The following is a 24,314-nucleotide window of genomic DNA, read 5'->3' as shown; positions in this document are numbered from 1 at the left end:
TTCCCTCATCAGTAAAATGGGAATTGAGATTGTGAGCGTCATGTGGGACAGGGACGGACAGCCTGATTTCCTTGCGTCCACCCCAACGCTTAGTACAGCGCCCGGCACAGAGTGAGCGCTTAACAAGTACCATAATTATTGTTATGATTATTGAAAGGGGAGGGAGGTGACGGGGAGGGCGACAGCAGCCTTTCCCCAGTCTGATCCCAGATCTTCTTCCGCCCCCGGGTCGCCATCGGGAGAGTCGATCAGATGATGGATCCGCTGCTTTTGCACGTAATGGGCCCGATCGTCCAGAGTCGGAGGGCTCTCCCCGGGGGGGGGGGGGGGGGGGGGGGGGGGGGGGGCGGTGCACGCTTGGGGGAGGCGTTGGACTCCCTCCACGGGCCCCGGGGGGGGTCTTGGAGTAAATTGACTTTATCTGGTGCGCTAAGTCGTCCCCCTCGGGGTTGGAAAAAATTAATGAACCTTCCAAACTTTAACAACTTCCCGTCTCCTCCCCAGCGAGATGGGAGGTCTAAGCATCTGAAGCCTTCGTTCGCGCGTTCCCGGCGGTCGCATTCATTTATTTATTCGTACGGTTAATTGGCCTGGCCATTTTTTTTTTTTTCCCCCTGGCCGATTTTGGCAGATGAGCCTCCCGGGCCGGCCTTACCCCTCGACAAACGGAATGCCGTTTTGACTCTGAGCCCGATGGGACATTTTGGGTGGGTGACTTGGTGCGTCCTGTTGGGAGCACCGATCGTGTTTTGGAGAAAGCCCCCAAAGTGCCCTAGGTTGGTGACAGGGTTTCTCCGGCCCAGAATCGAGGACGTGGCCATCTACAGTGGAATAGGAGCCGCTCCGATGCCTTCCCCGAAGTCTCGATTGTGTTATCCCAACCCTGGCGACGTATGCGATGGCATCATCCTCACCGGTATTCGGCTTGGGCTTAAATAATAATAAATAATGAGGATAACTGTGGTGTTAAACACTCTACTGAGGCAGTCTGGATCCAAGCAGATCGGGTCGGACACGGTCCCTGGCCCATGTGGAGCTCACAGTCTCAATCCCCATTTAAAGGTGAGGGAACTGAGGCCCTGGTGAGTGAGGTGACTTATCCAAGGTCACACAGCAGACGGGCGGTGGAGCTGGGATTGGAAGCCGGGTCCCTCTGACTCCCAGGTCCGGGCTTTATCCATCAGGCCATGCTGCTTGCTTCCTTCTGAGTTGGGCAGTGCCGGAGAGGCTCCCCAAATGCCAATTCTGTTCAATTGGACGCCCCCAAGCACTCAGTCCAGTTCTCTGCACATTGCGAGTGCTCAGTCAGTGCACTGATGGGTTGATCCAATAGAGCCGGGAAAAAGCGGACTGGCGCCTCTGCAACCTTAAATCGGAAAAGCACGGTGGCCTAGTGGATAGAAGGACCTGGGTTCAAATCCTTGCTCTCCCCCTTGGCCGTGGCGTGGCCTTAGGCAAGTCAGTTCACTTCTCTATGCCTCAGTTACGTCAGCCGTAAAATGGGGATGAAGACTGTGAACCCCATGTGGGATGGGGACTGTGTCCGAACTGATGATCCCGTATCTTCCCCGGCGTGTAGTACAGTGCCTGGCACGTAGTAAGCACTGAACAAATACCACAGTGATTATTCTGGTGATGATGAGGGTACTCTCCATGGTCTTACACTATCGAGTCTTCTCCAACCCATAGCGACTCCATGGAAACATCTCTCCCGTTCTGGTAGTGGATCCATAGGGTTTTCTTGCTCAAAATGGGCAAGTGGTTTACCATTTCCTCCTTCGGCGCGGTAAACCTGAGCCTCTGCCCTCGGCTCTCTCCCGTGCCGCTGTTGTCCGGCCCCGGTGAGTTTTGACTTACAGCAGATTGCCCTCCGCTCGCCAGCCACTGCCCGAGGTAGGAACGGAACGGGTAGGCCTCTGCTTCACTCCCTCTTGCGTAGTCAAGACTGGTAGAGTCCTGGAAACCCTCCAGGTGCGACCCTGAGAGGGTCCCATGGGCTTTTGCAGTGTTTTGCGCACGGTGAGTGCTCAGTGAATTCATTCATTCATTCAGTAGTATTTATTGAGCACTTACTATGTGCGGAGCACCGTACCAAGCGCTTGGAATGGACAAATCGGTAACAGATAGAGACGGTCCCTGCCCTTTGACGGGCGCACGGTCTCATCGGGGGAGACGGACAGACGAGAACGATAGCGATAAATAGAATCTAGATAGCAATAAACAGAATCTAGATCCAGTTGGTGGATTGATTGGTTAACGACGTCGGGAGGTGCAGCTCTCCCCCGACCCCTCCCCGTGTATGAGACCCCCCACCCAAGTCCCTCGGTCAGTTGTATTTATCGAGCGCTTACTGCGTGCCGAGAACTGTACTGAACGCTGGGGCGAGTACCGTCTCACAGGCACATTCCCAGCCCACAATGAGCTTACAGCCTTGAGGGTCAAGAGGAAGCCGCCGAGCCCATCCTTAGCGAGTTGGTCGCGAGCCAGAGATTCATTGACTGCAGAAAATGAAGATTCCTATTTGTTCCAAAGCCATTCTGAATTCCACCGCCAAAATTCCCGGGGCTTCCCCGGAATCCAGGCTCATCCCAGAAGAAGCATCCGTTTCTCCACCGTGGCCGATTCTTCAAAGTGATCATGCTAAGAATAAACCTGCCTACCGTTTCTTAGCGAAGTTGAACAGCGTCCTCATCTTTGTTCGTGGAATTCAAAAGCTCTTTGAAGATTTTTTTTTTTTTTAAAACCACGTTTGCGCTTGTGTCAAGCGGAAGATCACACTGTCTAAAAATCTGGAATTAAACCACCGGAGACGATCCCAGGAAGAGAAAAGAAATGGCTTTAATTTGGTTAGATCCTGTTCCAGTGTGTGCCTTCCAAGAAAAACAAATTTTCGAGTTATTTAACTGGCAAGAAATGAAGTGTGACCTGAGGACTGCAGATTGAGCTCCACTAGAGATGCTAAAGGAATCAGAATGCTTATTTAAAATCAACTTGAAATTGCAGAGAAGCTATATCACCACTGATGGTCCTCAGCGGTATTTTTTTCAGCGGTATTTGGTTCAACACGTATGCCCCAGGTACTATACTAAGCGCCCGAGTAAACAAGAAAATCAGGTTGGACAGAGTCCACGTCCCATATGGGGCTCTCAGTCCCGGTCCCCATTTTACAGATGAGTTAACTGAAGCCCAGAGAAGTGAAGTGACTTGCCCAAGGTCGCACGGCAGGCAGGTGGCGGAGCCAGGAACAGAATCCAGGTCCTTCTGACTCCCAGGCCCGTGCTCTATCCACTAGGCCACACCGCTTTCTCACCTTCACCACCTTCTTCCCCCTCCCCCAATCCTTTTAATACCTCATCATTGAGAAATGCTTTTTGGAGTAGAGATTGATTGTTTCTTGATTTTGTTGGGTTTTTTTGTTCCGGGCTTCTTGGCTATTCTATGTAGATTAAATCCGTTCAAGGTGATAATAATAATAATGTTGGTATTTGTTAAGCGCTTACTATGTGCAGAACACTGTTCTAAGCGGTGGGGTAGATAGAGGGTAGTCAGGTTGTCCCACGTGAGGCGCACAGTTAATCCCCATTTTACAGATGAGGTAACTGAGGCACAGAGAAGTGAAGTGACTTGCCCACAGTCCCACAGCTGACAAGGGGCAGAGCCGGGAGTCGAACCCGTGACCTCTGACTCCGAAACCCAGGCTCTTTCCACTGAGTCACGCTGCTTCTCTAGTAGGGGTGGGTAGTTGGTGTTAGGTTGCTGAAGCTTCCAATTTCTCTTCTGTTGGGTTTTATTCCAATTCATATGGACGTTCCCTGTGCCAGGATGGGGCGAGCTGACTGGATACCCATTTTCACTACGGGCCCAGTATTTTCTGAGATGACCGGCGCGTGAATTGACCGCCCTTCGTTTGGGCGGGAAAAGATTATGAAAATCCTAACCAGTGGTTTTTTTCAAAGAGGGTCTTTTGGGTAATGCCAGTTTTCAAAAATATTAAGGTGGGAGAAACCCTGAGAAATCCATTTCCTGAAGATGGGTGAGGCCACCGGGTGCGAGGAGTCGTAACGATAGAAACTGTGGTATTCAAGGACTGACCGTATACCGAACGCTGCGGTAGAGGCCAGATAAGTCAGGTCGGACATAGTCCCTATCCCCACGAGGGGCTCGCGGTCTGTGAGAGAGCGTGTCGAACCCCCCATTTATCAGCCGGACACCTCTGTCCGTTTCCTCTGTGTGTGTCCGTGTTTTGGTGGTATTTATCGCGTGCTCATTACATGGTGAGTAATATGCTAAGCATTTGGGGGAGTGCAATATAGTAAATAGACACGGTCTCTGCCCCCCGTGTACTACTAATAATTATGATGGTATCAGTTAAGTGCTTAACGTGTGCCAAGCACTGTTCTAAGCGCTGGGGTAGTTACAAGGTAATCAGGCTGTCCCAAGAGGGGCTCGCAGTCCTAATCCTCATTTTACAGGTGAGGTAACTGAGGCACAGAGCAGTGAAGTGACTTGCCTAAAGTCACACAGCTGATAAGTGGCAGAGTGGGGATTAGAATCCACAACCCGACTCCCAAGACTGTGCTCTTTCCACCAAGCCACGCTGCGTCTGTTGTACGTGTACGCATTTTATATGTTTACACTTTTCGTGGTATTAGGGGAAGGACAACTCGAACTGGGCCCAAAAACAGGCTCCAGTTTGTGATCAGCAACAATAGGGGTGGTGGGATTTATTTAGCGCTTAGTGTGTGGGAGTGCATTTGGGTCTCTACCCTTTGGCTACTTGATAGTCACCCCACCCCCCCCCCGCCCCCCCGGCACTTGGGTGCATACCTGTAACTTAAACGTATCAACGGCCACCTCCCCCTCTAGATTTTGAGCTCGTAGCAGGTCCGGAGCACGTCTACCTATTCTGCTGTATCGTACTCTTCCAAGTGCTTAGAACAGTGCTCTGCACAGAGCAAGCACTCGATACCTTTGATTGATTAGGGGAGAAATCGTGGTTCGGAAGTAATCTTTGGCTCTGTCCTCGTGGAAACTCATAACGAAGAACATAATCATTTGAGAATGTTTATACCTGAATTTTTGCACAAGAAGCACCATGGCCTCCTGGAAAGTTCTAACCCTAGCTCTTCTGCTTGCCTGCCACTTGACCCCGGGGAAGTCAGTAAAATTCTCTGGGCCTCAGTTTTTGCCCCTAAATTGGGGTTTGACGCTCTCCCTCAGACTGGGAGCTCCATGCAGGATGGCGACTATGTCCCACCTGATGTATCTGGAACTCGGAACAGTGCTTGGTAAATTGTAAGCACTTAAATAACCCAATATTTTTATTATTATGACTTCTCGCGCACAGCACACACCCGCTTCAGACTTGAGTGAGGCATGCGCTGATGCTTGGTAAGAAAAATGCAAATACCCAGGTAACGAAAGTTCTCTTTCAAGTTTAATTTTCTTCGTACCTTGGCCGCTAGAGCGGCAAAATCTCCATTGCCGGTTTTAAAGTCCGGGAAAACCGACGACTGGCCCGTGTTCGGGTCAAGCAGCCGCAAGCACCAATCCGATTTAGTAATAATAGTAACAGTAATAACCGCTCTCATTATTATGGTGTTTAAGTGCTTACTCTGTGCCGGGCACCGTACTAAGCGCTGTGGAGGATACAGGCAGATGGGGTTGGAGACCATCCCTATTTCGCGGGGCCTTGGGAATTCCAGAGTGTCCATCGTGGATCAGGTAAATGAACACGTCCGGTGTTGCCCAGAACTCTGAACATCCAGAGGGATTGGATCTAGGAAATCGTGCCTGTAATTTCCCCGAGGATGCACCAAATGATGGATTTTTTCCTCCCTCGATGCGTTCCCTCGCTACTAAATCCTAACAAGCCCAGAGAAAATGTGTGCGGAGATCCAAGGTGCTTGGCTTCATTGCTGAGGGGCGCTTATATTTAACTACTTGGGCGAATGTTTTCTCTCCCGTTTCAGCATTAGCGAGAAGCCATTGGCAGTCCTTTGAATGTCCACCTTCTATTCCAAAGAAAGATGCTGAGCGCTGGGGTGGATACATCCAAATGGGGTTGGACATAGTCCCTGTCCCATGTGGGGCTCACAGTCTCAATCCCCATTTTACGGATGAGGGAACTGAGGCCCAAAGGAGAGTGACTTGCCCAAAGTCATCCAGTAAGCAAGTGGCAGAGCCAGGATTGGAACCCAGGTCCCAGGCCTGGGCTCTATCCACTAGGCCACGCTGTTTCTCATGAATTCCGCAAAGGGGAAATAGTAGATGTCGGTTATACTGTGGTATTTCACTTTGCCAAGCGCTTACGACAGTGCTCTGCGCGCGGTAAGTGCTCAATAAATGACTGATTGAGAGCAGTGCGGTGGGGCTGGGGTGAAGATCAGCGTTCTCCAATAGACTCTCAGTTGCCTCATCTGTTAAATGGGGATGAACCAGCCGTTCTGCCTCCCCGTCTGACCCCGGCCCCCCGTGGGACGGGGACTGGATCCGACCTGGCCATCTCGAATCCAGTCCGACGCTTAATACGGTGCCGCGAAGTAAGCGCTCGCCGGAGACCGCTACGACAATGGGGGACACTCAGAGTGATTCGGAGAGAGGACGAGGACGAGAACGACGAGCGGGTCGGGCGAAACCTCTTCCAAGAGCAGATGGGTTCATCGATCTGGGCGGAAGAGCTGCCGGAGGAGTGTGTAAATCTCGGGGGACTCTCCCCCTGGTTCCCAGAGCTCTCATCCCTGGGAACTCGATCTGGGCGGAGGAATCCCTCCGAGGTGGGCATTGGCCGGGCACTTAGATGCCAAGCCCCGGCATCTCCCCAGACTCTTTTCCCTCCTGCCGGACTCAGGGAGAACCAAAGCAGAGCCCATCTGAAAGCCGCTGGATCGTCTGAAAGAGGTAGGGGCGAAAGGGGAAAGGCTGGTCAACTTGCTCCTGGCATAATTTGCTCTTCAGCATTCGCGTGCTGCGCCTTTACCTTTTTATGAGTTGGGCACAGAGACCTAAATGCAGAGCTGCCTCAAATGTGGTTCTGTGAGAGAGCAGTGCCCTTCCATAAATCAGTCAAGGGACTGCGGCGGGAGAGGAGAGAGATGTCTTTTATCTGTCTGCTATTCCCGAGTCTTCTAAGGAAACGGTGTCCATTTTATTTCGACAGGAGCTTTTCCAAATAATAGTCCCCTGTGCTTTCCCCCTCCTCGAAGCCTTATTCGAGGCCCATCTCCTCCAAGCGGTCTTCCCAGACTAAGCCCCACGTCTCCTCATCTCCCATCCCTTTGGCATTGGCCTGACTTGTTCCCTTTGCTCTTCCCCTCTCCCAGCCCCACAGCACTTATGGCCGTTCCTGTAATTTGATTTATTCGTATTGATGTCTATCTCCCCGCCTCTAGACTGTAAGCTTATGGTGGGCAGGGAATGTCTTTTGTTGTATTGTAACGTCCCGCGTGCTTAGTACAGTGCCCTGCACACAATAAGCACTCCATAAATGCGGTCGGACGTGACTCTTATGTCGTACCCTCCCAACCGCTTTGTAGGCCATGCGTAACTCAGGAAGGTGCGTATCTTGTCTCTCGGTGCCTCTGACTTGGGACGCCCTTCCTCCTCGTATCAGACGGGATAATTGCTCTCCCCCACTTCCAAACCTTATTGAAGGCCCATCTCCTCCAAGAAGCCTCCCCTGACTGAACCCTCCTCTTCTGCGCCGCTCTCACTTGCTACTTTATTCATCCTGTCTCGCATCCCCACAGCACATATGTATTTATCTGTATATCTCTGTAACGTGTGTATATCAATGTCTCTTTCCCCCTCTAAACAGTGAGGTCATTTGGGGCAGGAATGCGTCTACGTGTTGTTATATTGTACTCTCCCCAGCGCTTAGTACGCTGTTTTGCGCAAGGTAAGCACTCGATAAATACGAATGAATGAATAAAATGGGGATTGAGACGGTGAACCCCACAGGGACTGTGTCCAACCCAATTTGCTCGTCGCCGTCCCAGAGCTTAGTACAGTGCCTGGGCACGTAGTGCGTGCTTAAATATAATTATGAATTATCATGACTGCCAGTGATCAAAGGCAGGGAGCCTCATAGGACCGAATTTTGATAGCACAAGCTAACTGATCGTGACCCAGGAGGTCATGGTGGAAACTCATTAGCGGTGGAAAAGCCATCCCTGTGGACAGGTCAGGAACCCCCGTCAGAGTCGGTATAAGGTAAGCTTCCTCAGCACTCTCACCTATTTCACTGAAGAATGATGTTGAGATTGATTTTAAGCCGCTGTCGAGGTCAGTGCGTCGAGGCTACAGTAGAGAATGGAATTAAGCACCAATCCAGTTAGGGCCCACTGAAAGATTAATGATCATAAAGGCGGTTTTCATTTTTCAGCCCAGAGAGCTTAACATTGGGGTCAACCTCCCTCCGTTCTGTTCTCTCCGAAATGTATATTGACACCCAAGTCCTTTGGGGCAATGAATTCCAGAGTCTCAAATTTAATTTTCTTCTAAAGGGGAATCAAGATTTTCTGGTTGAGTTCCTATGAGCCAATCACTCACTCGGTAGTACTCATTGAGCGTCTCTTGTGCACTGCGCTCTCCCAAGCACTTAGAACAAAGGAAGCGCTCAGTCAATAACAGTAGTCGATGTCGGTCCACTGGGGGAGATGGAAGGCCAAAAATGATTTACAAGTAGTACGTGTAGGAGGATACGGACAGGAGGACGTTCAAAGTGAATCGGGATAAAATAGCCAAATTTGGGATGGGACAATCAATATATTGCCTTGACCCAGTGGGCGAAATGAGCCAGTGGACATTTCCATTTCCGAGTCAAATCCCTCCTCATTCATTCAGGCGTATTCATTGAGTTGTTACCGTGTACTAAGTACTATACTGAGCGCTCGGGAGAGTACCGTATAATAATAAAACTGGCGCATTTCCTGCCCGCAACCAAGTTCATCTATCCCGGGCTTGATATCAGGGATTATAATGCAAATTTGAATTTTAATCTTAATTTAACATCAGTTGTCTATCATCAATATTGTACTGTCTCATAGAAGTACTCTCACATCGCGGGTATTTCTGAAATGCCCCGAGGCATTTCTTACTCCGAACGTCGGTATCGTTAGGGAGTCTTCATGAAGTTAATCAAATGACCGATGAGGGAGAATTGGATAATTTTGCCTGAAGAACTAAATGAGAAATTTCTCATAATGTATAATGAATGTTTCATAAGTAACGGAACAGCCGCGCTCTATACGGTGACCTTAGCAGGGGGCTTTGATACATCCCTTGGCAAACTCTGCTGTTTTTCAGTTTATAATGATCAGTATTGTTAATGTTGATATTCTTGATTGACCCATCCATAATTTCGTTTTAAAAGCCTGTTGGGCGTGAGTCGGTGAGAGTGATTAGATATCTATTTCTTGTGCGTGTGAATTGATATATATGTGTGTGTATATAAACATTGATGTCTGTGTACATATTTGCATACATATATATAGAGAGAGAGAGAGAGGATAATTTGGGGGATTAGTCTATTTCATCTTTTCACTGTATCTGTTAGTCTGAAAAGCCTGTTTAAACCTCCTTGCCATTGGCAGCGTTTTCCTTTATCATTACTTCATTCTCTTAACTCTTGGTTTCAAAGAGAATCCTAGGCGTTTTGTGAAGTCCCGATTTATGGAATATCCATCTCCTCCCTCAGTATCCTCACATTCGCCTCTTGCTCTGCTCCAAACCACCGAGTGCAGTCCGACACTCTGACTACGGAAGCTTGCGAATCTAAGGGCAAGGTGCCGTTCCCACCATTTTGACGCACAAACCTTTGAGTTGGTTAAATATTTCAGCGAAAGGGACACGGAGAATCCAAGGCGCCCTTTTGAAATTGCCACAGCCAAATCTGAGGCGGTTGAAAAGTGCGCCGATATTTTCCGCGGCCTTCAAAAAGCCAAAAACAGAACTCAAGGGGGATGTTCCGCCAGGCTCAGTTTGGTGAAATCATCCCCTGCCAAAATAACCGAATTCCTTCAGCCTGTGTTTTTGGGTCAGGCTTTTGACCATCCAGCCTGCCTCGCTGGTCTTCTAGTAGCAGTTGAACTGGTAGGAGTAGTTATTGTTTTTAAGCGCTTCTTGTGTGCAGAGCACAGTACAGAGTGATAATAATAATAATAATGTTGGTATTTGTTAAGCGCTTACTATGTGCCGAGCACCGTTCTAAGCGCTGGGGTAGACATAGGGGAATCAGGTTGTCCCACGTGGGGCTCACAGTCTTAATCCCCGTTTTACAGATGAGGGAACTGAGGCACAGAGAAGTTAAGTGACTTGCCCACAGTCACACAGCCGACGAGTGGCAGAGCTGGGATTCGAACTCATGAGCCCTGACTCCAAAGCCCGTGCTCTTTCCACTGAGCCACGATGATGACAATGTTGGTGTTTAAGCGCTTACTATGTGCAGAGCACTCTTGTAAGCGCTGGGGCAGATACAGGGTAATCAGTTGTCCCACGTGAGGCTCCCAGTTAATCCCCGTTTTACAGATGAGGTCACTGAGGCACAGAGAAGTCGAGCGACTTGCCCACAGTCACACAGCTGACGAGTGGCGGAGCTGGGGGAGAATACACGGGTGAACTAAAAGCAGTCAACGTGGACACTTCTCTAAAGTTTCCCATGAGCTAGCGCGAGCTGGGGGTCTCTGCCCATATTGGGCTACGGCCAGGAGGTATCCCGGCCCCTTCCCACCGTCGCGGGCTTGCTAACCGTGCCCTCCATCAGGCTGCTTTGAGCATGGGCGACACGTGAAGGAGCAGCCTGTCCTAGTGGCTAGAGCCCAGTCCCGGCGGTCCGAGCTGGGTTCTAATCCTCGGTCCTCCTCTTGTCTGCCGGGTGACCTTGGGTTGGTCACTTCACGTCTCTCGGCCTCAGTTACCTCATCGGGGAAGAGGGGATCGAGACTTGAGCCCCACACGGGACAGGGACTGTGTCCAACCCGATTTGCTTCTATCAGCCCCAGTGCTTAATACAGTGCCTGGCACACTGTAAGCGCTTAACACCTCCATTGTTAGTAGTAAATAGAGTTGATGGGTTGAATGTGTACACGCACACACAGAGATCGCCCCTTGCTCTCCTTTTTCTCATTTGCAGCCCCCGGCTTTTGGTAGCGTTACGACACGCTCCGTCTCTCATGTTCTGTGACTTCGGTTTGAAATGAACGTCGCTTAAGTCCTTTTTTTTTTTTTTTTTTTCTTTTCCTGCAGCGGAGAAGGGCGTCTCCTTTGTTTCGTGCTTATGTGTGGGGGCTTCTAAAGTCCAATCTCCAAATCGTCGGTAGTTGTCGAGCGCTTATTGGGTGCAGACCACCATCCTAAGCGCTTGGGAGAGTTCACCGTGGCAGAGGTTGTTAGACACATTGCCCCCTCACAACGAGCTTCTGGGGTAGAATCTAAAGTGTGTGTTTGTGTGTGTGTGTGTTTTTCCCCCCAGATGCTCCCAAGTTTGTGTCCAACCAAACAATCTATTATTCTTGGGAAGGAAACCTCATCAATATCAGTTGTGAAGTCAAGTCCAACCCACCAGCGTCCATCCACTGGAAACGAGAAAAATTAGCGTTACCCGCCAAGAACATCACCCACTTAAAGACCTACAGTACGGGAACCAAGCTGATTTTAGAGGTGAGCTTCGAACCGTCGTTTAACGTGGCACGTTACGCTCTGGGGGTTTATAGACCTCCTGGTACAACGGAGGGAGGTTGCAAGGAAGAGAAAGTTGGGAGGGGGTAGAATCGGCGGGGCGGAAAGAAAGCCGGGATAGGAGAGTCGATGCCCCGTTGTCCCTTGGTGAAGGAGAGGGAATGGGCAAGATGTTGTAGTTTCAGGTATTTAAGTGCTCACTATGTGCCAGGCACTGTTTTAAGCGCTGGGGTGGAATCAGGGTCATCAGGTTGGACACAGTCCCCGTCCCCCGTGAGGCTCACAGTCTTAATCCCCATTTGACGCTCAAGAAATGCAACCGAAAGAATAAATGGTCTGTGAGCTCACTGTGGGCAAGGAACCTGTCTACCGACTCGGTTGCGTTGTACTCTCCCAAGCGCCCAGGACGGTGCCCCGCACGGAGCGAGTGCTCAATAAATGCCACTGATTCCGCTGAAACCGAGGAGGGTGACGAGTGGACCCGTGGTCCTGGGAAGGCTGCTTGGCAGACCTGGTCGGGGGTGTCTCGGGCTGAGAACGTGCTCTTATGCGACGCGTTTCTGTGTCGTCCCGCAGGTCGCTCCCACGTCTGACAGCGACTTTGGGCGTTACAACTGCACCGCCACGAACCGGATAGGGACGCGATTCCAAGAATACATCCTGGCGCTGGCTGGTGAGTGCTGCCCGGATATCTCTCACCCGTCATCCCGCTGGATACCTAGCCCGTTGTGGGCACGGAATGTGTCGGTAGTTCTTTTGGATTCTTCCAAGTGCTTAGTACAGTGCTCTGCCCACAGTAAGCGTTCAGTAAGTTGAGTCAAGTGACGCAGTCCCTGCCCCTCCAAGGGCTCACAGTCTTAACCCCCATTTCCCAGGTGAGGTAACCGAGGCCCAGAGAAGCGAAGCGTCTCGCCCCAAGTCACACAGCGGAGAGGGGGCGGAGCCGGGGTTAGAGCCCACGCCCTCTGACTCCCAGGCCCGGCTCTTCATTCATTCAGTCGTATTTATTGAGCGCTTACTCTGCGCAGAGCACTGTACTAAGCGCTCGCCACTAGGGCCTGCTGGTTCTTGCCCTTCTGAACCTCTCCTTCCGGAAAGCGGCTTGGATGGTTCATCCCAGTCAGGCCACCAGCGAGCCCACGCCCCCTCTCTCACCGGACCTTCGACACCCACGTCGTCGGCCTCAACAAACCACCGCCCACCCTTCTAGTCGGTCGAAGGTACTTACTGAGCGTGGGCAGAGCACTGTACTAAACGCTTGTTCTCGGCCCTCCGTCTGACGAACCTGGCCGGGCTGTCCACTCACGCCCGTGGGATCCTTCAGCGGGCCGGGGTATCCGCAGCCAGAGGGTCTCCTGCCTTTTCAAAGAAAGGGAGGACTGGTGTATCATCTCCTAGGTGCTCAATCTGATGCTCCACCCACTGCCAACGCCCAATAAATACCGTCGACTGAAGGATTCGTTCAGGAAGGCGAAGAAAGCGGAATCGGCCTCTCTGTTCGTGCATTCATTCCATTGTATTTATCGAGCGCTCGCTGTGCGCGGAGCACTGTCCTAAATTGTTAGAGCGCGATACTCTCCCCTTGCACCATTTTCAGGATGCAGATTTTCCCCATTGCCAGTCACTTTGGAAAAGAGCGGTTATTCCCACCCATCCCCCGTATTTCTGATTTCCTTTTCTCCTCAAAATTGGCACATGAATGCGTCGTCGGTAATGGAGGGAAGAGATGATTGCTTGGCAGTTCAAATGTGGGAGACCTTTGAAAGAAAGCCAAGGTTATATTTATTGGCCTTGCTTAACCCAGATGAAAGGTCATTTATTGTAGGATGACACGGTGTCCCGTCCCAAGTAGCCCGAATGTCTAAGCAGGGGACGTGAGGGTCTACTCCCAGCTCTGCCGCGCACCTGCCGAGTGACCTCGTCCCAGTCACTTCACTTGTCCGGGCCTCAGTCCCTTCATCTGCAAAACGGGGATCCCATCCCTCTTCTCCCTTCTGCTTAGACTGTGGGACCTGATGACCCCGTACTACGGCCGGGCTTAGTAGAGTGCTTGGCCCAGAGTATGAGTTTAACAGATTTATCATTATTCTCGGCTCTGAGCCACCTACTCATTGCAGACACAGTCTAAAACGTTGGCACCAGCTTCCACAAAGCCGAATCCCGCGTGCCTCACATTATGGTGTTTTGATCTCGAGAACAAATTCCCCCTGTGTTTGTTTTTGCTCCATCACACTGGGCAGCTCAGTCCTGAAAACTAAATCGAGAGCAAACAGTTAAACGTGTCAGGTGACTGTGTTCCGCCCCAGAAGAACATCTGGCCCAAAGCAGCTGACATGACATTTTTTATTTAATAATAATAATAATAATAATAATGTCGGTATTTGTTAAGCGTTTACTGTGTGCCGAGCACTGTTCTAAGCGCTGGGGGGATACAAGGTAACCAGTTTGTCCCACGTGGGGCTCACAGCCTTAATCCCCATTTTACAGAATGGGGTCACTGAGGCACAGAGAAGTTAAGTGACTTGCCCAAGGTCACCCAGCTGGCAAGTGGCCGAGGCGGGATGTGAACCCATGCCCTCTGGCTCCCGAGCCTGGACTCTTTCCACCGAGCCACGCTGCTTCTCTGATTTCTCTAATTTCTACGGTCATTTTTGAAGACGGTATTTGGGAAGCGCTTACGTGTGCCTGCTACCGTACTAAGCGCAACCATCAGTCCTGTTCACCCAGATTTTGCGGGAAATGGCGGAACGGTATCTTGGGGTCACTTTTAAATGCCACCCGACGTGGGATGGAATTTGGCGATCCGTCAGTTGCATTTGTTGAGCACTAACTAATTCTCCTAAGCGCTTGGGAGAATCCAAGAGAACGATATAGTTCCCACCCATATCGAGCTTACAGTCTAGCGGGCGAGTCAGATAGTCCAAGAAGTGAATAAATGACAGGGACGTAAGTGCTGTGGGGCAGGGGGTGGGATGAATGGCGCAAGACAGGGTGATGCGGAAGGGAGTGGGAGAAGAAGAAAGGAGGGCTCAGGCAGGGAAGGACCCTTGGAGGAGATGGGCCTTCAATAAGGCTTTGAAGGCGGGGAGAGTGGTGGTCTGTCAATTGAGTCGGCTCGGTTGTCGGAGAGCACTCTGCTAACCCCAGGTAAATAGACGAGCACTTTTGAAGCGGCCTTTCCGGTGGCCGGCGCCGGGACCCGACGCCTCGCGCGGTCCTGGGTGCAGAGTTGGCGAACAGTAAATAGGATTGATTGTCCTGCCAACTCCGGGCAGGTTGGATTGGACCTTGGGTTCAGTGTCGGTTTACCCTACAGGGAGGATAACGCTAGGCCAGGCCCTTACGGAATGTAGAATGGAGTTAAAATCGGATAGAGGATGTCAGAGCAGGTTGTTTAATCTCGTGCCCCGATTTAAATGAGTATTTAAAGATAGGGAGGATCACAGAGGGTTGGGAAAGTTGGAGCCAAGTTAATTAAAAAATCCTTTTGAAGTGGAGGAAAGATAAGTCCCAGGCAATCCATTTCCTGGAAGACCCGTTGGAAGTTTTCTGGGCTTTTTTCCGGGAATCGCTCCTATCCCAGAAGCTAATTGGAAACCAAACAGGCGAGGGTTGACGTGTCAGTGAAAGGAAGTCGTCCCTCAAGTCGGTACTTGGTCTCCTTTGGGTTCCGGATATTCCGTCCATCGGTCGTATTTACCGCGCCCTCGCTGTGTGCAGAGCACTGAGCTAAGTGTTCGGGAGAGCACGGTATAATTGACTCGGTAGACACGTTCCCTGCGTACGGTGAACTCTCGTCTCCCTTTCAAGTTTCCCGTCTAAGTGGCAGTACATTTTAGAGACAGCAGAAACTTGGGTGTTTTCACCCCGGCGGAGGAAAATTGCTCTTCTAGCAGAAGGAGATTTAGCCCATCTCCTCACCTCCACTTCCAGGCTTCAAAGCTGAAAAATGTCCTAAGGAGGGAACGGGGGGAAAACATTTTTTTTTTTTTTGCTAGTTAAGCAACAGAGTTACTGCTGCTTTTTGAAAGGCCTGCTTTTCCATCGCTGTTGCTTGGTCAAGGATCAGACGCCACCCCTGCCCCTTTCCCTCTCTCCCTCCCACCAACCCTCCGTCATTCAGTACTTATTGAGCGCTGACTGGGTAAAGAGCACTGTACTAAGCGCTTGGGGGAGTACAGTATAACAATAAGCAGACATGTTCCCTGCCCACAGATGGCTTACAGTCTAGAGAGGGAGACGGACATTAATATAAATAAATTACACATCCCTCGGGGGCCAAACAGTTGTCGAATGGCCAACGCTGGATCCCATGCAACCTGGCAGGTGACATCTCAAAGCCCCTGGACTCCCCTAGGCTGCAACCCCAAGCTTCCCCCACATCCATCCCCAGCTGTGCAAGCAACTCCTGCCGTTCTTGGAATCGTGTCGCTGGAAACCTGTCGATTTAAAGAGTCCTTCGGTGCTTACTCCAGTGCTCTGCCCAAGATGAGCGCTTAATAAATGCCCAGACTACTTCTGGCGTCCTCTCCCGTGGGCTTAGGCTGGAGCAAGGCTATCGACGGTTGATGGTGTTTGTGCCACCATCTTTATTACGTGTTTAACGAACGCTCAGCCATCTCTAGAACCTCGAGTGTGTCTGAGCGTATTGGGGATTTACGTCTCGCCCCTCTCGGGCTAGCTCTGGGAAGGAACTGGGGAGACGTGGAGCCAATGGGGAAAACAGCCTGGCTTTTTAGCCGCGAACGGTGCCGTTTTCAGTGCCCTCTGGGCGGTATGACATCTGCTTTCCGACGGTATGAGAACAGAAACAATCTATCTGGACAAGGTAGCGGTAATAATCGAGGCGTTTTTTAAGCATTTACTACGTGTCAGCCACCGTACTAAGCACTGGGGTGGATACAAGCAAATCAGATTGGACCGTCCCTGTCCCACACGGAGCCCTCTGTCTCCATCCCCATTTTACAGATGAAGGAACTGAGGCCCAGAGACGTGAAGTGACTCCCCCGAGGCCTCACAGACAAGTGGCAGAGTCAGAATTAGAAGCCATGATTCATGAGTTGAGGCTGAGCGGGGAGAGATGGGCCTTTTAACAGCTCAGAAAAGCAGAAAGGTAGTGAGCGCCCAAGGTTGGTATTTCTTAGTGGTGTTGAAGTGCTTACTATGCGTCAAGTACCGTTCCAAGCGCTGGGATAGATTAGAGTCAGTCAGGTAATACTCGGTCCTTATCCCGCTTGGGGATCTTGCTCTAAGTAAGAGGGAGAACAGGTCTTGAACCCCCATTTTACAGTTGAGAAAACTGAGTTACGGAAAAGTTAAGCGACTTTCCCAAGGTGACACAGCAGGCAAGTGGCAGAGCTGGGTTTAGAATCCAGGTTCTGTGACTCCCAGGCCCGGGCTCTTCCGACTGAGTCACGCTGCTCTAGTTCCGATTCGCATCTCCTCTTCGGGGAGAACTGTGCTTCTTTCAGGTTGGTTGAGATGCCTTTAAAAAAAAAAAAAAAAAAAAAAAGCTATGGATTTTAGATAAATAAATTAGAAGAAATTCAGATGGGAGCATTTTTATCTTTCTCTATAATGATAGTTCTTTGATATAAGAAAATAGATTAAATAATATTTCCATTTGAGGTATGTTAATGAATTTGAGATGGAGTATTCCTCTGGAAGACTGGAATAGAAAATGAAAAAAGCAGTGTGGAGGTCTTTTTTTTTTTTTTTCCTTTCTCTACATTGGCGGCTGTTATCTTTTCCAAAACTTGATTAGAGATAAAGCATCTCAGATGGGGATGTGCTTCAGGTGAATATTAACTCTTCCAAAAGGACAAGAGTCTCGGGGCAAAGAGAGGCAGTGTTCCCTAATGGATAGAGCCCGGGTCTGGGAGTCCGAAGGACCTGGGTTCGAATTTCGACTGCCACTTCTCTGCTGGGTGACCTGGAAAAGTCACTTGACTTGGCTGGGCCTCAGTTACTTCATCTGTAAAATGGAGATTAAGGCTGCGAGCCCCGTGTGGAAGAGGGAATGGGTCGACTCCACCCTTAATACAGTGCCTGACACGAGAAGCAGCGGGGCTCAGTGGAAAGTCAGAGGTCTAGGGTTCAAATCCCAGCTCGGCCATTTGTCAGCTGTGTGACTTTGGGCAAGTCACTTAACTTCTCGGTGCCTCAGTCACCTCATCTGTAAAATGGGGATTAAGACTGTGAGCCCCACGTGGGACAACTTGATTCCCTTGTGTTTACCCCAGCGCTTAGAACAGTGCTCGGCACATAGTAAGCGCTTAACAAATACCAACATTGTTAGAAAGCGCTGAACAACTACCACTTTAAGAAAGTCTGCAAAGTGAGCAAAAATATCCCCGATGAGGCACATATTGAGGCAGTATGATTTTGTATGAATGCAGAGAAGGAATCTGACTTGAGTATCGACGGGTTCTTTTTCTAACGGCAATCCGGCGAGAGGTAGGTATTCTCTTCCCTACTGATGCAGAAGGAAAGAAAGCAAAGACACTGTTTTCCCACCACCCTCACCCTTTAAAGAGCGTGGTGAAAGGTGAAGCAGTTTTCCCCCCAGCGCAATGTGGCTACACAAAGCCTCTTCGTTGGCTGGCGTCCCCGTCGGACCCATCGGTCCGGTTTGCTACTTTCTCTTCCAATGGCTTCCCATCCGAGGCTCCCTGTCAGTCAGTGGTATTTATTTAGCACTTACTGTGTGCAGAACACTGTACTCAGTGGTCGCGAGAGGACAATAAACAGACACATTCCCTGCCCGCAACGAGCTTACGGTCCAGAGACATTTCCACCGTCTCCGGAATCGTCCGCGTCCTTGCGTCATTTTTTTTTCCCGACCTAATCGGCGGGTAACGACTCGTCCACCGTCTCCGGAATCGTCCGCGTCCTTGCGTCATTTTTTTTCCCGACCTAATCGGCGGGTAACAACCCCTGTCGTTCAGTCGTATCGATTGAGCCCTTGCCGTGTGCAGAGCACCGTGCTAAGCGGGCGGGAGAGGACAGGAGAACTGTAGACAGACGCATTCTCCACCCACAGCGCGCTACCAGTGTAGAGGATGAACTTATTCCCGTCGCTCTGGTTTCTTTGCAGACGTGCCTTCCAGCCCCTCCGGGCTCAGAATCACGGAGCTGTCCCAGACCACGGCCAAGGTGTCCTTCACCAAACCCGACTCGCACGGCGGGGTCCCCATCCACCACTACCAAGTGGACGTCAAGGAAGTGGCTGCCGAGACGTGGAAGGTGGAGCGCTCTCAAGGAGTTCAGAGTGAGTCCGCTCTCGTTTCGTTCGTTCGTTCGGTCCTGTTTATCGAGCGCTGAGTGGGTGCCGAGCACCGTACTAAGCGCGCGGGGGAGTCCAACAGAAGAATGGACGCGTTCCCTGCCCACACCGAGCTTACGATCCTGGCTCCGCCGCTTGTCTGCTGTGTGATCTCGGGCAAGTCACTTCGCTATGCCTCATTACCTCAACTGTAAAATGGGGATCGAGACTGCGAGCTCCATGTCGGACAGGGACTGGCCAACCCAGTTTGCTTGAATCCACCCCAGCGTTTAGGACAGTGCCTGGCACATAGTAAGCCCTGAAAAACCACCACGATGATTATTATAACTGTTATTATATTGCGATGAGTTTACATTCGAGAGGGCCCTCCCCCCCACCAAGTTTTCTCTTTCCCCCGCTGTGCGAGAAATTCTAGTCGTTCTTGGAGTCATACCCGTTGAAACCAGTCTATAATAAAGTCCTTCAAGGCTTAGTTTGGCGCCTAGCATAATGACAAGAATAATATTTGTTAATATTTACTGTGTGCCGAGTGTTGGACTAAGGGCTGGGATAAATACAAGACCATCAGGTTGGACGCAGTGTCCCCCTCGAGGCTCGTGTTTTCATCCCCATTTGACCGATGAGGTCACTGAAGCCCAGGGAAACGAAGTTACTTGCCCAGGGTCACATAACAGAGAGTTGGCGGAGCCGGGATAAGAACCCAGGTCCTCAGAGTCCTAGAACCAGGCTGTTTGCACTGGGCCACGCTGCTTCTCAGCGGGAATGGAATGGAGTTTCCATTGGACCATTTGGGAAAGAAATCCCAAAGGGCCCGGGCAGGCAGGAAAAAGAGCTTTGTTAAGAATGAAGACCTCCGACGGCCTTTGGTTTGTATTCAGGACCTTCCCCGATGAGACCGTCTTTTCCTTCTGTGTCGTTTACGCGCTTGAATCTGTGACCTTTGCGCAGTTGATATTCACCCCACCCTCGGTCCCACAGCACATAATAATAATAATGATGATAATAATAATCTTGGTATTTGTTAAGCGCTTACTATGTGCAGAGCACTGTTCTAAGCGCTGGGGTACATACAGGGTAATCAGGTTGTCCCACGTGGGGCTCACAGTCATAATCCCCATTTTACAGATGAGTTAACTGAGGCACAGAGAAGTTAAATGACTTGCCCACAGTCACACAGCTGACAGGCGGCAGAGCCGGGAGTCGAACCCATGACCTCTGACTCCCAAGCCCGGGCTTCTTCCACTGAGCCATGCTGTTTCTCTGTTGTGTACGTCTTTAAATGCTATGTGATTAATTTTATTAATACCTCAGACATTAATGTGAGGTCTCACACAGACCTCAGTCACTGTAGAGCAATGTCTTTTGGGATTTTGGTGCGTGGGATTTTGGGGGTTTTTTCCGCATTGTAGAATAACTCCAAGATAACATTATAATGGACTTGGGGGTGGGCAGGAAAGAAACTAAGTCTCAAGATAGGATGTCAGTTCCCTCTAGATTGTGGAACATGGTCTGTGGCCAACCTGATTAACTTGTAACTTAGTACAGTGCCCGTCGATAGTAAGTGCTTAACAAATAACATTAAAAAAAACAAGAAGGAAAACCCCAGACACCTGCGCAGGCATCTCTAATAATGGTGCAAAAGCCCAGCCGCACTGAGTTGGTGGCCAAGGGGCCTACAGAGCAGAAATACGTAGGAAGAAATGATGGCGTACCCATTCTCCACTTCTGGCGGGATTCTTGGCGTATGGAATTGAATTTTCTCCCTGTCACAACGACACGGGTGGCTAAGTCCTCCGGGTCGCTCTGACCCGCACACATCAAGTGTATTTTGTTGTGTGTTTTTTTTCTTTTAATGATTCATGGATTTAAGTGATGCATTTCTGCTCTGGCTCGTTGCCCATTTCTCAGAACTTGCGCATCATGCGATACATCTGGTTGAGCCGTTATTGAATGGAAGATATCTGGTAATGACCTATCTGGAAATTACCCAAGAAGAAGCGTCCTTGTACACGTAGCAGGCAACAGATGGTCCAAATGGACTGTGTTTTGGCTCTACCTCGGACATTGGAGAGCACACGCTTCCTAGGCGATCACCCCCTAACTCGCGACAAGATCGATTATGATACATTTGGCTCTGTCAATCAATCATTGGTATTTGCTGGACTCGTGCTTATGGCAAGCACTAGACACTTGAGGAGTATCCTACTTGGGATGCGATCCCCTCTGGGGATGACTCCAGTCGAATCCACCCCAGCTCTTAGAATAGCGCTTGGCACCGAGTAAGTGCTTAACAAATACCCCGAATACCATGTGACTCAAGATGCCGAACTTTCCAAAGTTCCGATCAATCAGTCGTGATTATCAAGTGTTTAATGTGTGCAGAGCAGTGCATTAAGGCCTTGGGAAAATACACTCTCACAGAGTCAGTAGACACGTTCCCTGCCCCCCGTGAGCTTGCGGTCTAGAGAGGGAGACAGACATGAATATCAGTGAATAAATTACGGATCTTTACATAAGGGCTGTGGAGCTGAGGGAGGGGAGAATAAAAAGTGAAAATCCATAAGTAAGGGTAACACAGAATGGAGTGGGAGATGAGACGATGAGGGCTTAGTCAAGGAAGGTCTCGAAAGGACGGGTGCGTTTACAGTCTTGGAAGGTGGGAAGAGTGATCGTCTGACAGATATGAAGAGGGAGAGCGGTCCGGAGGCAGGACGTGGGCGAGAGGTTGGCGGTGAGGTGGACGAGATAGCGGTACAGTGAGTAGGTTGGCGTTAGAGTAGCAAAGTGTGTAGGCAGATTTGTAATAGTAGAAAATGAGGGAGAGTAAAGTAGGAGGGAGCTCGGTGATTAAGTGCTCTAAAGCCAATGGTAAGGAATTTCACGACGTGAAATTCATCAAAATCATCAAGTTCGTGACGACTGGAAGTTTTAACACGTTGTAGTGGATGGAGAGACGATTGAAAAAATTGACAATTTTTCTCTTCTGGGATCGATGATAATAAAGGAACTAGTAGTCAAGAAATACGCCCCATATTAATGTTGAGAGGATTTGCTAGGAAGAGCCTGGAAAAAGTCACGGAATGTGCTGATCTAACACTTGCCACAGAATTACAGATTGTCAATTCTACGATGTTTCCAGTGTCTCTGTATGGATCCGAAAGCTGGACAGTGAAAAAAACAGGATAGAAAGAACATCGATTCTTTTGAAATGTGGTGTTGGAGTGGCTTCAGTGAATACCCTGAACTGCCTGAAAAACAAATGGATTTTAGAGCAAATCAAGCCAAGTGGTCTTGGGAAGCCAAATGACTCGACTTAGCATACTTTGAACACCTAATCGGGAGGACTGATTCTCTGGAGAAGACACTGTTGCTAGGAAAATTACATGGAAAACGAGGAAGAGGCAGACCAATCGGTAGAAGGAGATCATAACAATGAAAATAGAACCACCATTAGAGGAGTTGCGGATTATGGCAGAGGACAGGGCGTTCTGGAGAAAGTACGTCCTTGGAGTCGTTATGAATCGGGAGACGACTCGATGGCACCGAATAATACAATAAGGAATTTCCGTTCGATATGAAGGTGGCTGGGCAACCACTGGGGGTTCTCGAGGGGTGTCCTGAACGTTTCTGTAGAAAAATGATCTGGGCAGCAGAGCAAAGTGTCGGGCATGAGTGGAGAGAGAGGAGGCTGATCCAGGCATCAAGGAGGATTAGGAGAAGGACGTGGATCCGTGTGGTACCATTTGGATGAGAGGAAAGAGCAGAGTTGAGCGATGCCGTGAAGTTTGAACCTAAGGGATCTGGTAACAGATCGTTTATGTGGGTTGAATGACAGACCTGAGTCAGAGAGAATGCCAAGGTTGCGGGCTTATGAGACAAGGAGGATAGAGGTACCGTGTCCCGGGACGGGCAAGTCGGAGATAGGACGGATGTTGGGCATGAAGAGGTGTTTTCTTCAGGACTAGTCAAGTTTGCGGCGTCAGTGGGACATCCAAGATATCCTAAAGGCCGGAGCCAATCGAGACTGCAGAGAAGGAGCGAGGTAGGAGAGGTAGATTGGCCATCACCCGCGTGGTGATGATGGTCGAAGGCATGGGAGCGAATGAGTTTTCCAAGGGAGTGGGTGAGGATGGAAAGTATAAGCAGAGCCACTCTTCACTATCTTGGGAAGCAGCGTGACTCAGTGGAAAGGGCCTGGCCTTCGGAGTCAGAGGTCATGGGTTCGACTCCCGGCTCTGCCACTTGTCAGCTGGGTGACTGTGGGCGAGTCGCTTCACTTCTCTGTGCCTCAGTTCCCACATCTGGAAAATGGGGGTTAACGGTGAGCCTCACGTGGGGCAACCTGATGACCCTGTATCTACCCCAGCGCTTAGAACAGTGCTCTGCACATAGTAAGCGCTTAGCAAATACCAGCATTATTATCATTACTATTCTCTTTACTATCGCGCATGCCGAGAGAGCCTTGCTCAAAAGAGCACTGGGTGCTCATATGCTCGAATCGCGGTATTGGTATTTATTAATCCCGTACCGTGTGCCAGGCACTATAGTAAATGCTGGTGTGGAGGCCAGAAAACCGGGTTGGACCCAGTCCCTGTCCCATGTGGGGCTCACAACCTTAATCCTCATTTTACAGATGGTAACCGAGGTCTAGAAAAGTGACGTGATTTGCCCAAGGTCACACAGCAGATGGGTTTCTGGAGTTGAAGCCCTCGGAGGGCAGGGACCTTGCTTCTCTCTAAGACAATCAGGACCCAGCGCGTTTTGGTTTAATTCATCGGTCTGAAATACCATCAACCTGATGGTCTCCTCCTCCTCCATGGTAGGGGTGCGACCCGATCTGTGTACGTGTACGCGTGAACCTCCTGTGACTTATCTGTTTGTTACTCTTATGCGTTTAACGGCTTCTCGCTCCCTCTCACTGGGCCCCCTCTGCTGTTCGCTAATTTAATATAGAATGAGATAGCGGCCCCCGCTGATCCAACGTCGTTTTTCACTCCGCCCTGACGGGGAGACGAGTCTATCCGTGGAACCGGGGCCGTCGCCCGTCCCCAGTCGAATCGTGTGCCTGGGCAAATGTTATTTCACAAGGATTTAATTATCAGAGCTGAAATGGCTTCACGCGACCGGTTTCCGTTGAACCCGCCGGCCTCATTCAGATGTCTTCCGTCCTCGGAGGACAGTGGCCCGTTCTCTGGCTCATCCGTGCCCCTCTGCCTCTGTCTCCCTGCCCGTTGCTACGCACATCCATTTCTTGTTGCCATCTCCACCATCCGAGTGGAGGAGAAATGCAGATTGGCTAGAAACGTCGTGTTTTTGTTTGTTTGTTCATGCTATATACGTGCCTCCTACGTGC

The 24,314-nt window shown here is 50.2% G+C and overlaps 1 protein-coding gene across 4 annotated transcripts in view; it reads left to right on the top strand.

Moving 5' to 3' along the window:
• NCAM2 (neural cell adhesion molecule 2) overlaps positions 1 to 24,314 on the top strand; it is a 244,275-nt gene that overhangs the window by 182,620 nt on the left and 37,341 nt on the right. For all 4 annotated transcript variants that reach the window (XM_029081674.2, XM_029081673.2, XM_029081675.2 and 1 more), the window contains exons 10-12: positions 11,471 to 11,658; positions 12,253 to 12,349; positions 18,773 to 18,946. In XM_029081674.2, coding sequence (XP_028937507.1) covers positions 11,471 to 11,658; positions 12,253 to 12,349; positions 18,773 to 18,946 — 459 coding nt within the window. The remainder of the gene's footprint in view (positions 1 to 11,470; positions 11,659 to 12,252; positions 12,350 to 18,772; positions 18,947 to 24,314) is intronic.

Source organism: Ornithorhynchus anatinus, chromosome 17, assembly GCF_004115215.2.
Source record: "Ornithorhynchus anatinus isolate Pmale09 chromosome 17, mOrnAna1.pri.v4, whole genome shotgun sequence".
Lineage (NCBI taxonomy): Eukaryota > Metazoa > Chordata > Mammalia > Monotremata > Ornithorhynchidae > Ornithorhynchus > Ornithorhynchus anatinus.
This window is presented reverse-complemented; position numbering and strand designations above follow the sequence as displayed.